General features: G+C 44.4%; 1 protein-coding gene across 5 annotated transcripts in view; it reads left to right on the top strand.

Annotated features, from left to right (window-relative positions):
- Positions 1-14,325, top strand: part of FAT1 (FAT atypical cadherin 1) — a 116,592-nt gene that overhangs the window by 17,958 nt on the left and 84,309 nt on the right. For all 5 annotated transcript variants that reach the window (XM_036301200.1, XM_036301205.1, XM_036301201.1 and 2 more), the window contains exon 2: positions 989-4,271. In XM_036301200.1, the coding sequence (XP_036157093.1) occupies positions 989-4,271 (3,283 nt within the window). The remainder of the gene's footprint in view (positions 1-988; positions 4,272-14,325) is intronic.

Genomic DNA, 14,325 nt, shown 5'->3' with positions numbered 1-14,325 from the left:
TGTGGTTGACGAGATGTGATTGGTGGACTTGGAGAGGCAAAATTCTGTTCATCATCAAACTGCGGGTTTTCCTTTTGTAAACTGACTCTTTTTTTTGGCTTGTGGTGGATAAGAGATGGCCTCAGTATCACACTGAGTGATATAATTACTTTAATACACTTACGTTGTTGTATAGCACTGAGACAGTAAACCCTCACATTATGTAGGGAGTGAACTTAATCATAGAAAGAAATACTTTCAGGATAAATTCTGGGAAATGAGATTACAAGCTATCATTATGGGAGGTGATAGAAAGCCACTGTTGAGGGTTTTGTTGTTTTACATGAGTTGTTCAAAGCTTCCCATGCTTAGGAGAATGTAATAGAATGAAGTTTGTGAGCTTTTGAGCAATTATTATTTGTAAGTAAATCTAAACAATGTCCTTATCCATCTTTTTAACAATTGCTTATACTGTATCTGCCCTGAAGTTTTAAGTATAAGAATACACTTTAGTTTTTATAATTGCCAATCTTTCATCTGATGCTCATTAGGATTCTTTTTTTTTTTTTTTTTAATTAATTTCAGAGAGGAAGGCAGAGGGCGAGAATGATAGAAGCATCAATGATGAGAGAGGATCATTGATTGGCTGCCTACTGGGGATGGAGCCCGCAATCCAGGCATGTGCCCTGACCAGGAATCAAACTGGGACCTCCTGGTTCATATCAGCCATTGAACCACAGCGGCCAGCCACTCATTAGGATTCTTTAACTTGAGTCGTTAAAATATGAAAATAGAGTATTCTTCAACTTAGTATCTCTAGACAAATAAGTGTTGATATAGTTATATTGGAAAACAGAAAAAAATCTACAACCGCTGCATTTATTCATATTCCACAAAGATGAAAATGCTTTATTAAAATCTAAGGTCTAAAGCAAAGTGTAAGAAAACAGTTTACATGTTTTGGCTTTCTTTCCCCCAAGTGATGATTCTTCTTTCTCTCGTCTGTTAGGTCCCTGCGAGGGGAGCGATGGGGAGACACCTGGCCGCGCTCCTGCTGCTGCTGCTCCTCCTCCAGCATTTTGGAGACGGCGATGGGAGCCCAGCGCCCGACCAGGCGCCTCCGCAGTTCACCCAGCCCCACTACAGCGTCACTGTGCACGAGAACTCCGCCGCCAAGACCTACGTCGGGCATCCCACAAAGATGGGCATTTACCTGACCCACCCAGCGTGGGAGTTACGGTACAAAATTGTCTCGGGAGACAATGAAAACCTATTCAAAGCGGAAGAGTACGTGCTTGGAGACTTCTGCTTCCTAAGAATAAGGACCAAAGGAGGAAACACCGCTATTCTCAACAGGGAAGTGAGAGACCATTACACCTTGGTAGTCAAAGCGGTGGAAAAGAACACGAACGCGGAGGCACGGACCGTGGTCCGGGTGCAGGTGCTGGATACAAACGACTTGAGACCGTTGTTCTCGCCCACCTCGTACAGCGTCTCTTTACCTGAAAACACAGCCATAAGGACCAGTATTGCAAGGGTCAGTGCCACAGATGCAGACATAGGAACCAATGGGGAGTTTTACTACAGTTTTAAAGACCGAACAGACATGTTCGCTATTCACCCAACCAGCGGTGTAATCGTTTTGACCGGGAGACTTGATCACGCAGAGACCCCGCTGTATGAGATGGAAATCCTCGCGGTGGACCGGGGGATGAAGCTGTACGGTAGCAGTGGCATCAGCAGCATGGCCAGGCTCACGGTGCACGTGGAGCAGGCCAACGAGTGCGCGCCCGTGATCACCGCGGTGACATTGTCGCCGTCAGAATCGGACCAGGACCCCACATACGCGGTTGTAACGGTGGAGGACTGTGATCAGGGAGCCAATGGGGAAGTAGCGTCTTTAAGCATTGTGGCCGGTGACTTCCACCAGCAGTTTAGAACGGTGAGGTCCTCTCCGGGGAGTAAAGAATATAAAGTCAAAGGCACTGGTGGCATCGACTGGGACAGTCATCCTTTTGGCTACAATCTGACGCTTCAGGCTAAAGATAAAGGCACGCCTCCCCAGTTCTCTGCGGTGAAAGTCATCCATGTGACTTCTCCACAGTTCCGAGCCGGGCCAGTCAGGTTTGAGAAGGATGTTTACCGGGCAGAAATCAGTGAACTGGCTCCTGCCAACACCCCCGTGGTCATGGTAAAAGCCACGCCTCCTTATTCCCACTTGAGGTATGTTTTCAAAAGTGCGCCCGGAAAAGCCAAATTCAGTTTAAATCACAACACTGGTCTCATTTCCATTTTAGAACCGATTAAAAGACAGCAGGCATCCCATTTTGAACTCGAAGTAACAACAAGTGACAGAAAAGCCTCCACCAGGGTCTTGGTCAAAGTCCTAGGTGCTAACAGCAACCCCCCTGAATTTACCCAGACCTCCTACAAAGCATCTTTTGATGAGAATGTCCCCGTTGGCACCACTGTCATGAGTGTGAGTGCAGTAGACCCCGATGAGGGCGAGAATGGGTATGTGACGTACAGTATTGCAAACCTCAACCCCGTGCCGTTTGTGATCAACCATTTCACTGGTGCTGTGAGTACCTCAGAGAACTTGGACTATGAGCTGATGCCTCGGGTTTATACCCTGAGGATTCGTGCGTCAGACTGGGGCCTGCCATACCGCCGGGAAGTTGAGGTCCTGGCCACCCTTACTCTCAATAACTTGAATGACAACACACCCTTGTTTGAGAAAATAAATTGCGAAGGGACAATTCCCAGGGATCTAGAGGTGGGAGAGCAAATAACCACCGTGTCTGCCATCGATGCCGATGAACTTCAGTTGGTCCGCTATCAGATTGAAGCTGGCAATGAACTAGATTTGTTTAGCTTACATCCCACCTCCGGGGTGCTGTCCTTAAAGCAGTCGCTAACGGAAGGTTTGGGGGCAAAGGTGTCGTTTCACAGCCTGAGGATTACAGCTACAGATGGAGAGAATTTTGCCACGCCATTCTATATCAACATGACCGTGGCGGTCAGTCGCAAGCCAGTGCACTTGCAGTGTGAGGAGACCGGTGTTGCCAAAATGCTGGCGGAGAAGCTGCTCCAGGCAAATAAGCTGCACGGCCAGGGGGAGGTCGAGGATGTCTTCTTCGATTCTCACTCGGTCAATGCGCACGCCCCGCAGTTTAGCAGTCATCTTCCCGCGGGCATCGAGGTGAAAGAGAACCAGCCCGTGGGTTCCAGCATCCTCCTCGTGAATGCTACCGACCTCGACACTGGCTTCAATGGGAAACTGGTCTACGCCATTTCTGGAGGAAATGAGGACAGCTGCTTCCTTATTGACATGGACACTGGAATGCTAAAGGTTCTATCTCCCCTTGACCGTGAGGCGACAGACAGATACACCCTGAATATTACCGCGTCTGACCTTGGTCTGCCGCAGAAGGCCGCGTGGCGCCTTCTGGATATCAGGGTTCTGGATGCCAATGATAACCCCCCCGAGTTTCTACAGGAGAGCTATTTCGTTGAAGTGAGCGAGGACCAGGAGATGGGGAGTGAGATCATCCAGGTTGAAGCCACCGATAAGGATCTCGGACCAAATGGACAGGTGACGTACTCCATCCTCACGGACACCGATCAATTTTCCATCGACAGCGTGACCGGTGTGGTGAAGGTCGTGCAGCCCCTGGATCCTGAAGTCCAGCCCGTGCATTACTTGAAGATCGAAGCCAGGGATCAAGCCACGGAGGAGCCCCGCTTGTTTTCCACGGTGCTTCTGAAAGTCTCCGTGGAGGATGTTAATGACAACCCCCCCAAGTTCATTCCAGCTCATTACCACGTGAAAGTGCGCGAGGACCTTCCCGAAGGGACCATCATCATGTGGTTGGAGGCCTATGACCCCGACCTCGGTCAGTCTAGTCAGGTGAGATACAGTCTCATGGACCACGGCGAAGGCCACTTCGATGTGGATAAACTCAGCGGAGCGGTTAGGATTGTGCAGCAGCTGGACTTTGAGAGGAAGCAAGTCTATAATCTCACCGTGAGGGCCAAAGACAAAGGGAAGCCGGTTTCTCTGTCATCCACGTGCTACGTGGAAGTTGAGGTCGTCGATGTGAATGAGAACCTGCACCCGCCCGTGTTTCCCAGCTTTGTGGAGAAGGGGGCGGTGAAGGAAGATGTCCCTGTTGGCTCGTCAGTGATGAAAGTGTCAGCTCGTGATGAGGACGCAGGAAGAGATGGGGAGATCCGCTATTCCATCAGAGACGGTTCTGGCATTGGTGTTTTCAAAATAGATGAAGAAACAGGTAACTATGTTCCTATTTCTCTGTTTGCTCTCCCCTCCTGTTTTTTCTACAGTGACCACCTGCCCTGTGCTAGCTCCTTCACGGTCTCCCCTGTAGGTCCCCGTTGGCCTGTTAGGGCTCAGGGTAGCAGTGGCAATGCCCGTGCGTGTTTTTCGTCCTTTTGCAGGTGTCTAATGTATAGTGAGTCACGAAGATGGAACCAATGGAACCTGGTTGAGCTGCCCTATAATCAGTAAAAAACAAGGAGGCATTGAAATCATGACCACCGATATGGATCTCTTTGTTTCTCCTCTTATCTGATCAGAGGCATCCTTGTGGTTTTGCTTAACCTGGAGAAGCCTCGGCAGAGTTTTTGCAGCTAGAATGTTTGCAGCCTTAGAACAGTCACTACCACCCCGGCTAGCATGCCATGCAGAGGTTACTGCAAACATGCAGAATTCTGCAGTGCACCAAGAGAAGACTCTGCTAAAACTTCTGTCACATGATCTGCTTTGCTCAGTGCCCCCTGCAGGTCTTGTTTAAGAGTCTGATGTAGAATGTTGAGTGGAGAAGACCTGGATTGGAGTTCTGGCTCCTTCAGTTGTTAATTGGGTGATTTGGGACAAGTTCATTATCTTCTTAAAACTGACTTTCTTCATCTGTAAGATGGACACACTCAAAATTACCACAAGGTTTACGCGAGGATGAAGTGAACTAACACGGGAAGGATTCCTAGCAGGTGTTAGAGTCTAATAGTGTCTTGGAAATGGTAGCGGTGCTTTGTTAGGCTAGTCTCCCACCTAGCAAAGGTCCTCACGCCAGATCATCTGAGGCAGCCAATTTATGCTAGAGAGTACTGTTTTGCACTTTGTACGTATCTCTGAATTTAGCTGCTTTACATAGCTAATTCCTGTAGTTATATGTCATTCTCCTCTGATGGGACGCGAACCTTTGTATTCCTTTGCTGGGGCTGCCATAATGAAGCACCACAGACTGGGTGGCTTAAACACTGAAATTAATATTCTCACAGTCTGGAAGTCCAAGATCAAGGTGTTGACATGGGAGGTTTCTTCTGAGACCTCGCCTTGGCTTGTAGATGGATGTCTTCTCTCTGTGCCTCCACATGACTTTCCCTCTGTATGTCGTTGTCCTAATCTCTTCTTATAAGGACACCAGTTGTATTGGATCAGGGACCACCCTGATCACCTCATTTTAACTCCTTTAAGGCCCTATCTCCTAGTACAGACATGTTCTGAGGTAGAGGGATTAGGACTTCAATACACGAATTTTGGGTGTTATAATTTACCCCTAAACCACCTCTCAGGGCAGGCTTTTAATGGTAGCTCATGCGTTCTCTATCCTCAGCATCTAGCCCAAAGTGCCTGCCATGTAGAAGCTGCTCACTAAAGATTAAAAGGCTGAATGATTAATTTAATGACTACTTTGGCTTTGAATGCCGCTCCCCCCCCCCTCCCCCAGAAGGGTAGTGGAAACAGAAGGAAACTGGGTAATCACAGCATTTATCAGCATAGATGGAACTCACTTTGTTTACTAATCTCATTGATGTTTCCTGTATTACTAATTCCATTCTAAAAAGGGATGTTTTCTTATTATATTAGAAGTTTCTTTTAAAGTAATACCTTGGGTATTCAGTCAATACCCACCCCGTACCCGCTCCCACATCTAATAGGTATATAACACATGAAAAATAGGATATTCTCCTAGAAGTAAGTTATTTAGATGCTATAATATTTTAATGTGTTCTGGTTTATTCAAGGGGTTCTTTTTCTAATGAATTAAATACTACCAGCATGTATCACACACACTTTATCTACCACTCATCTGAAATATCTAAAATAGTTCAATTCAAGAGAAAATAGCATAATCAATAGCAATTAGTAGTCCTTCATCTGAAGAGTAGAATAGATTTTTTGTTGTTGTTGTCATATTCTCCAACATGAGTTAGAATTTTCAGGTGCGATGTCAACAGAGAAAAATACCCCGAAGTTAGGAGCTGAAACTCTGAAGTGTTTTGAATTTCCTCAGGATAGTTATCCCTACTTTTTTTCCTTTTCCAAAGTGGGTTTTAAAAGCCTAAAAAGAGCTGTTGTAACTGAAAGTTCGAACAGAAAATAGAACCAAAACCTTAATTTACATTTCTTTGATGACTTAAATTATATGAGCACTGCCTTTTGGGTTTTTTTCTTTCAAGTGAAAAGAGTATTTTTGTTGCTTTTTAAAGCCTCATTTAGAAACGAGTACTTTTCACCTATATATTTAAGAGACTGAGAAATTTTTACTACCCAAGAAAGAAAAAAGAGGGAACATCCCACCCAACACTGCCGCGTCCTGAAATAGATCCCCAGCGGTTTGCAAGCTCCTTTTGCAAGCTCCGTGGCAGGGCCAGACTCCATGGGACGCCGGGATTATGGGCAGTGGGGCTGGGAAGTATATATGAAACTGTTCTGCCTTTGTATAAATATTGACATTTAAAGGTGAGAGAAAGAAAAGTTGGCCGTTTCTAGGTCACCTATTCTGTAATTCTTGCTTTCCAGAGCAAAATACAGCATGTACAGTAGACTTAGGTTTAGATGTGTTTTGAAATGAAATACAAGTGATATAATAATGACATATTGGCCTGGTATACATTACAAGATGTATTTTTGGCAATAGAATTATCAGTGCAAGTTATTTTAGAGAATCCTGGCAAGTCAACAGATGCCATAATGTTGAATTCCTGCAGGGAAGGCCAGTGGGTTTTGTGCAGTAGAAATGCTGAAATTAGATAGGCTAATTTCTTTCATTTGGGGTTTGCCTGATTAATTTCTAGGACAGGTTGGAGGTGTAGAGAGGTGCCTGTCGGATGAAGAAAAGCCGGAGCAGTTCAGGAACACCAGTGGGGATCCCCGTGGGACCCAGCACTGACTCTTGGTATGGGTTGAGTTGGCTCAGGTCAGGTGTGTTAGCACCTGCCTAGAGCTTCAGTGTCTGCTCATTGCCCGTCTCTGCCAGGCTCTGACTCTCTCTCCTAGTCATGCCTTTCCTGTTGGGCTAACTGACATGGGCCCACACAGGAGTCCTTTGCTTCTGAATACCAAGAACCTGCCCACTTAACTGGTTAGTACTTCTTGCCTTTGACTTTGAGTAACGTAACCAAGTATTCGGGATGTTCTGCCTATTTCAACATTGTCAAGTATGTGTATCATTTGCATACTTTTCATAGAACAGAGAACATATTCAGAAATCTGGATTTAGTTCTTACTGTTTTTTAAGATCTTTTCTTAAAGGAGCTTACATTTGAAACATCCCTTGAAAAGTAGTTTTGCGTGTGTGTGTTTTTTTTTTTTTAAGAAATAGAAATTCCGTGGACTACCTAAAATATGTACAGTCCTGTCGGGTTTAGGTGTTATAGGCACTTTATAACTGGCTTTGCAGGGAGCTCACTGTAATTGCCCTGTGGGAGTGACAGCTGACTCATCTGCTAATCTCTGTATCACATGCTTTGCCTGGCGAGGCCTCTGGGTGGGCGTTAGGAATTGTTCTCACGAACCAGGCCCACATGATTGCTCTTCCCTGTGAGGTTTGGAAGGGCAGAGAGTGATGTGAACAATTACTCGGAAAGTCAGTCTGGTTAAGAGCCAATCTCCAGTGCTGTCATTGAGATCCCCCCCTTTTTGTCCCAACATCTACACCAAGCATGTCAAACTCAAAGGCTAACACGGGTCAAATAAACAAGGTTTAAGTTTCTGTGGGCTGCAAAAAAAACAAAAGCTTCAATTTTCATAGAAACGTAGGTTTATTTCAATAGAGACATGCTGAATACAAAGGGCTGAAATAAATGACTCATCGTTAACATAAAATGATAGAACATTTTAATAAAAATTAATATGTTTTCTTGAACATTAACTTACCAGACACTGAATAACTGCACAAATTAATAAGTGTGACGCAAATAAACCTATTTTTCTTGTTCTTCGAAAGCAAAATATTTATCATTGTGCACACCAAACAAGTCAGTCCAAGACAAAGGATGTGGAAATCGGCTGCTAAAATATTCGCTGCTGGTATTAGTGGAGAGAAATGGTGTGCCTGCGTGTAAAGTGCGTAAGGGAAATGAATTTTTTATTAAATCGTTTCTTACATACCCTTATATTGGCTGGGCCGCAAAAATATTTGTTGTGGGCTGTGAGTTTGACATGCTTGATCTACAGTGAGGATTATAACGCAGGTTTAATAGGTGTTAGTGGAGCAAGTATCTTTAAAGCATATGTAATTTCCCATTTACGTTTGATTTGCCTGACTTTATAGTGCTCAGCACTCACTTCATTCTCACTTCAGATATGTTCCTGGTTCCCTTTGTTGTAAGCTTCAAAGTTGAGTGGAATAGAATCTTGAGCATCTGTCCTTAGATTTGTGGAATCAATTCAGTTTAGTGTTCGGGGCTGATGGGTACCCTTCCATGTTAATTACTCCTCGAGCACCAATAAAAAGTTGCAGCTTTTTGCCAATTTTGAAAACTAAGGATACGTCCAGAAAAATGGCTGGCCAAGGACTTTTCTCAAATTGTTAATAGAGACTTGTGTAGGTCTGTCCCCCTGACGTGTGTATTACAATGGAATGCCTGTGAGGAGGTTCCCCTTCTGTCTCGAGTTCCTCGGTTCAGCGTTTGGCAGTTTTTATAATGCAGCCCAATAAGAGTGTTTCCCTCTCTGACAACTTATTTGGGGAGACCATGTTTTTCATTAAGATAAGAGCAAATTCTAAACTTTATTAGAGCTGTGTTACCTTTAGAATCCCACTCGGGGTTTCAGGATTGAAATGGACGTTTTGATGAAAAGACTTGGAATGAGTTAATGTGGAAGTGCAGCTGTTGCAACAAGATAAATCACCGGTGGTGAAATATGGGAGGGGGAATTAGGACTCCCTTCTTCTTAAGAGAATTTGGCCACATTCTCCTTGCGGGGGAGTGTCACTGCATCATCCCCATGTTACCCATTTGGAGACTGGCTCCTGGCCTTCCTTAATTAGCGGGACACAGGACGAATGAGCTTGTGTAGTGGGGAACAGGAAGAAGGGTCTTGAAATGAGAGGGAGAATGTTTCTGGGGCTTCTGTCTGGTTTGGCAGAATTCTTGAGTTATTTTAATTATTTATTGAAGTTTTGAAACAACCTTTCTCAACTGACAGTAGCATATTCGGCATAGAACAGGGACCTCTGCTTTTTCCTAGGGCCCGTTCTCTCACGACAGGAAATAGAATGAGGAGGGTCGCAATGGGCTCACGCGGTATGGCAGTACGTCTGTCAGAGTGGCTGTTGGAAGTGTGGTCTACGGGGGGGGGGGGGGGGGGGGGGCAGTCCCCTGGGATGGAGCTGGGTCTAGAGTTCCTGGCAGCAGGGACTTGGAGATGCTGGTGGGAGGCCGCTGGAGGGAGTTCAGAAATGTGCTGGTGAAAGGGCTTTTGTGTGGCCGTCTCCTCCCTACGTGGCTGCAGCTGCTGTCCTGCACTTTCCGTCCTCCTAGAGAAGTTGAAGAGGCGAGAAATGGATTTCCTAGCCACAGTGAGATTGACAGTCGGGCTTAGGCAGAAGTTCTGTTAGGATGGCGAGCCTTGGCGTGTGTGGGAGCATCGATCCGCTCTTTTGTGATTCTGAGTCGGGCCAGGCACAGAGCAATTTCTACTGAGGGACGGGAGCCTCCTTTGAAGCAGGAGGGTGCTTAGGTGACAGTAGGGTCTAATTAGCAATCCTAAGGAAATTCCATTTCGTTTTCAGAGAAACAGAGGATCAGCTTGTCTTTAGTTCTTCGCATGGTATTTAGCAAGGTGACTCTTTCAGGACTGATGGGCGTACCGGTTGGGTTAGGAAGCTGCGGGGACTGTGACTCAGGGTGGTATTATGCTGTGAAGCAGAACGTGGTGAGGCTGCGCGATGCTTTCGTCTGATCTAAATGATGTGTAAGGGCCAGGACTTGGGTGCGATAGGGTAGAGGCAGCTTCAAGTCTGGTCTCTTTGGCCTCATGCTTTCAATGGTAACGATAGTAATGGCCATTGTCATGGACATTGGTATAATCGGAAACCACAGACACTGTTACAACCAGGTGCTGTTCCGAGCACTTCATTTCTTTAATCCTCACACCTCCCAGATAGAGGACACATTCACAAAGAGGTTAAGTAACTTGCCTGAGCCCCTTGGGTACTCAGCGGCCAAACTCTGGAGCCTTGCTTGCAAACACAACCTTGTCCTGCCTCTCACTTTTAAAGAACCATGTTGAGATGCTCTAAGGAAGCCCATATGAAAACTACCAGTGGAGTAGGGCTCTGGGCTGAACTGGGCTGAGTCAGGCTGGAGACTTGAATCCTAGATTTGAGGCTTTGTCTTGAAGGAGTAGAGCAGCGGTTCTCAACCTGTGGGTCGCGACCCCTTTGGCGGTCGAACTACCCTTTCACAGGGGTCGCCTAAGACCATCCTGCATATCAGATATTTACATGACGATTCATAACAGTAGCCACATTACAGTAATGAAGTAGCAACGAAAATAATTTTATGTTTGGGTCACAACACGAGGAACTGTATTTAAAGGGCCAGAAGGTTGAGAACCACTGGCGTAGAGTGTCTAAGAACCTCTCATCATTTTTTTCTCAGAATGACATGCTCCTCTTTAGCACATTTAGGAGAACAGGCTTTTAGCGTTACAGAGTGGTGGCATGTCGGCAATTTCTAAGATTATTCCAGCGAAGTCATTGGTGAGTAGTGGGTGAATCACGCTCCAGTTGAGGTGGACAGGTATCTTACCCGGGTTTTCAGTTGTGAAAGTGTGATCTCGTATAAAAACACGTGTCAGAATGCTAATTGGAGTGTTTTTTCATCAAAACAAAGTTTTAGATGGTTGTTAGGGTTCTAGCTAACCTTGGAAACCAAACTAACCCACAGGGTAGCTGAAGTTAACTTAATCTGCACTTGCCCTTTAAGCAGGTTACGTGTAGTCATTGTTCTCTGGCATCTGGTATCCTCGGCCTGGATGCCCCGGCTTTGGCAGCCGTGCTCACCAGCCATCCGGTATGCGGCATTTAAATGAGGGCACGTGGCTCTCCTTAGTCCTCTTGGCAGGGAACTATTTTTTTTTTTGTTCTTAGAGTTGTGTTCATAACTTGGTGAGTGACTATGTGTATAGAGATTTAATGCTCAGTTAATATCTGCCCTGTTTTATCCATGTTGTCCACCTTGCCCAATTATGAAAATGGAGTAGATTTTAAACTTTAGGTGTTTGTCCATGTTGGATTTTCTTTTCTTACCCACTTAGTTCCTGTCGTTTTGACTTTGTGGATGATTTCAGTTCAGAAGGCTGGACTTGTCAAGCTTTTATTATCTATTAGTGTCTGTTTTGCATAGTGTGTTACATTGCATTACGTTTTATGGCAATTAATTCAAAAAAAATCAAACCATGTTGGTTATAAATCCCGCATGCTCAGCGTACAGGACACAATGCCACGAAATACACTCTCTCATGCCTTTGTTCCTGGGAACACGTGAACTTGGGAAGATTGCCATCCGGGGCACATGCCTGTACTTGCTGAATTGGCAGGTAGCCAGCTTAACAGCAGTGATAGTGAGTCTGGAAGCCATTCACATATTTCCTTCAGGGGCCAGCCAATCTCATCAACTAACTTGCCTTGTCAGTTAAACTACACTCTCTCCTCGGAATACCTGATACTGTATCGAACCCGTTTCATTGCTAGGCCTCCCAGAGGCTGAGTGAACGAACCTGTTGAAAGAGGTTCTTTAGATTTGTCTATTTATTTGATGCTGGGGAAAATGTACTCAATGTAGTTATTTTTAGTTTTAGTCTAATTGATTTCTCTTTCTTTTTTTGATAAAAGTTACCCAGCTATTTCTATAGTTTCTAATGTGTGATCATTTCACCGTGTTATATCTTATCTTTGGTGAATATTTCTTCTTTATCATGGTTGGTATATAATTATAGTTGACGTTTATTGAATGTGTATCAGTCCTATTTTAAGCCCTTTGCATAGTGTCTCAGGTCATCACAGTAATTCATGAGGAAAATTAGATGCTAATACCTATAGCATCTAGGGCCTATATTAAAATTCATGTAGGACCTATATGAAATTATAAAAGCATGACAATTAATGGAGATTAAGCACATACTGGCCTTGTATGATTCTGAAAATGTTTTAAATTAAAATAATGTAGTAGAAATGGATGTGGTTTAAGGTGTAACATTTGAGGCCATTCTGGTAACAGATGATTCTCCAGCAGAGGTGTTCCATTTCTCATGGAATCCTCCTTCTAACCATTCAGTCTCTCCCACACATAAAGTCCAAGCCCGTTGGCATAGCCAGCAATACCCTAAGGAACTCACCTTCCTTCCCAGTTTACTTACGTGCTCCTCGCATCAGCTCCTGCTCATCCCTGTGCTTTGCCAAGTGGAGCCAGCCCCTCCCCATGCAGCACTCAGTTCTTGTCTCCCCGCCTTTGGGGGACACATTGACCACTTGGTTGGCTCTTATTATCCCTAACTCTTCCTAACACATCTTTCTTTTTCATTTGGAGCAAATTCTTCTTTTCTTATATGTACTTAAAAAAACATTTTAAGTATCAGTCTAGTATAATGGTTTACTTATATGTCCTTTCCCTCTAAATTGTCAGCTTTGTGTGGGGTAGAGTCTAAATCTTCTACTACTGGACTCATAAAACAGGCACTCAATAGATAATTGGTAGGACAGCCAGTAAGCCATTGTTACCTCTCCTGAAAATTCTTTCCCAAGTCCCAGGGACTTGGTCTTTGCTTTTCTTTGTTTCAGTGGTTCTTTCTATATGTTCTTTTGTTACCATGCATGACTCAGGGTGTTGTTCAGCTGTCTCCTTCATGTCTGTCTCCCAGAACTCAAGGCCGGAGCACAGCCGTACTCATGTTTCTGCCCTCCCCTGAGCACAATCCGATCGTAACATATAATAATGGTGTTCGGGAAGAGTGAGCGAAGCCTTTCTCCCACCGCCAGGATACCTAGTTCTAGATCTCCAAAGCAGGGGTTCTTAATGTTTTTGGCATCAAAGACACTTTTGAGAAGCTGTTGAAAACTGTCATTCTTGTCTTCGGCAACATATAGTGATTTGGTTACAATGCCAAGGTATCAAGAAGTGCCGAGCCTATTCATGGACCCTCAGTGTCCTGGGACCCCTGGTTTGAATTCCTCTGTTCCAGAGGTTCCAGGGCTGCCAGTCCTCACAAGTTCTCGTAAAGGAGGACCGGAGGGGGAGGAGAATGGTGAGGATGATGATGATGACGGCGGTGTGACACTGGTAATGACAGGCATTTGTATAATGCGCTCTATATAGTCTGCAGGTATTTCTACGTGTATAGCATACCACCTAGTCTAGTATATGCTTATTATATAGCAGGTTTTCTTTCTACTTTGTAAGTGAGGTAGGTAAATACTTTATAGTGAAGACATAGAAACCACTTTTCTATAGGTTTATACATGTGCTTACAGTGATTCAAGAGAAACTAGCATGCAAGGTTGTCTTCAAGTTAGATGATAACCTGTAGTTCTTTACAGACCTGTATTGTCAGCGAGCCCTGTCTTTCTGTTGAGGTGTATGAGACAAACTATTCTAATAAACTAAGTATAATACACAGTACACCTATTTTTAAACCAAGGAGCCCTCCAGGCCAGGATTTGATCTTCAGTGTTGCCAGCTTACCATGGAAACCTTCCTCTGCTCAACTACTAGTAGAGGTAAAACAATCTGTCAGAAAATTCTCATAATAAAGTTAACTTTCTTGATAGACTGGGTTTTTATTTAAATGAACTCAACAGTCAGAGCATTTGGGATTTAATAAACTGTTTTAGGTTTCTAAATAGTCCCCTTATTCAGCACAAAAGAAAAATTGGTAAATAATGCCTATTTTTATGGGTTAATGTTCATTGTAAAAAAGAACATTAAACAACTTTACAGTGAAAGATGAAAGAAATGCATGTGTGGCAAAATGTTCTGAAATTTGATTTATAGGCATTAATTTTTTATAATGTCCAGTCAATATGTTTTTTGACC

The sequence above is a fragment of the Myotis myotis genome, unplaced genomic scaffold (genome assembly GCF_014108235.1).
Source record: "Myotis myotis isolate mMyoMyo1 unplaced genomic scaffold, mMyoMyo1.p scaffold_m19_p_3, whole genome shotgun sequence".
In the NCBI taxonomy this organism is placed as follows: domain Eukaryota; kingdom Metazoa; phylum Chordata; class Mammalia; order Chiroptera; family Vespertilionidae; genus Myotis; species Myotis myotis.
This window is presented reverse-complemented; position numbering and strand designations above follow the sequence as displayed.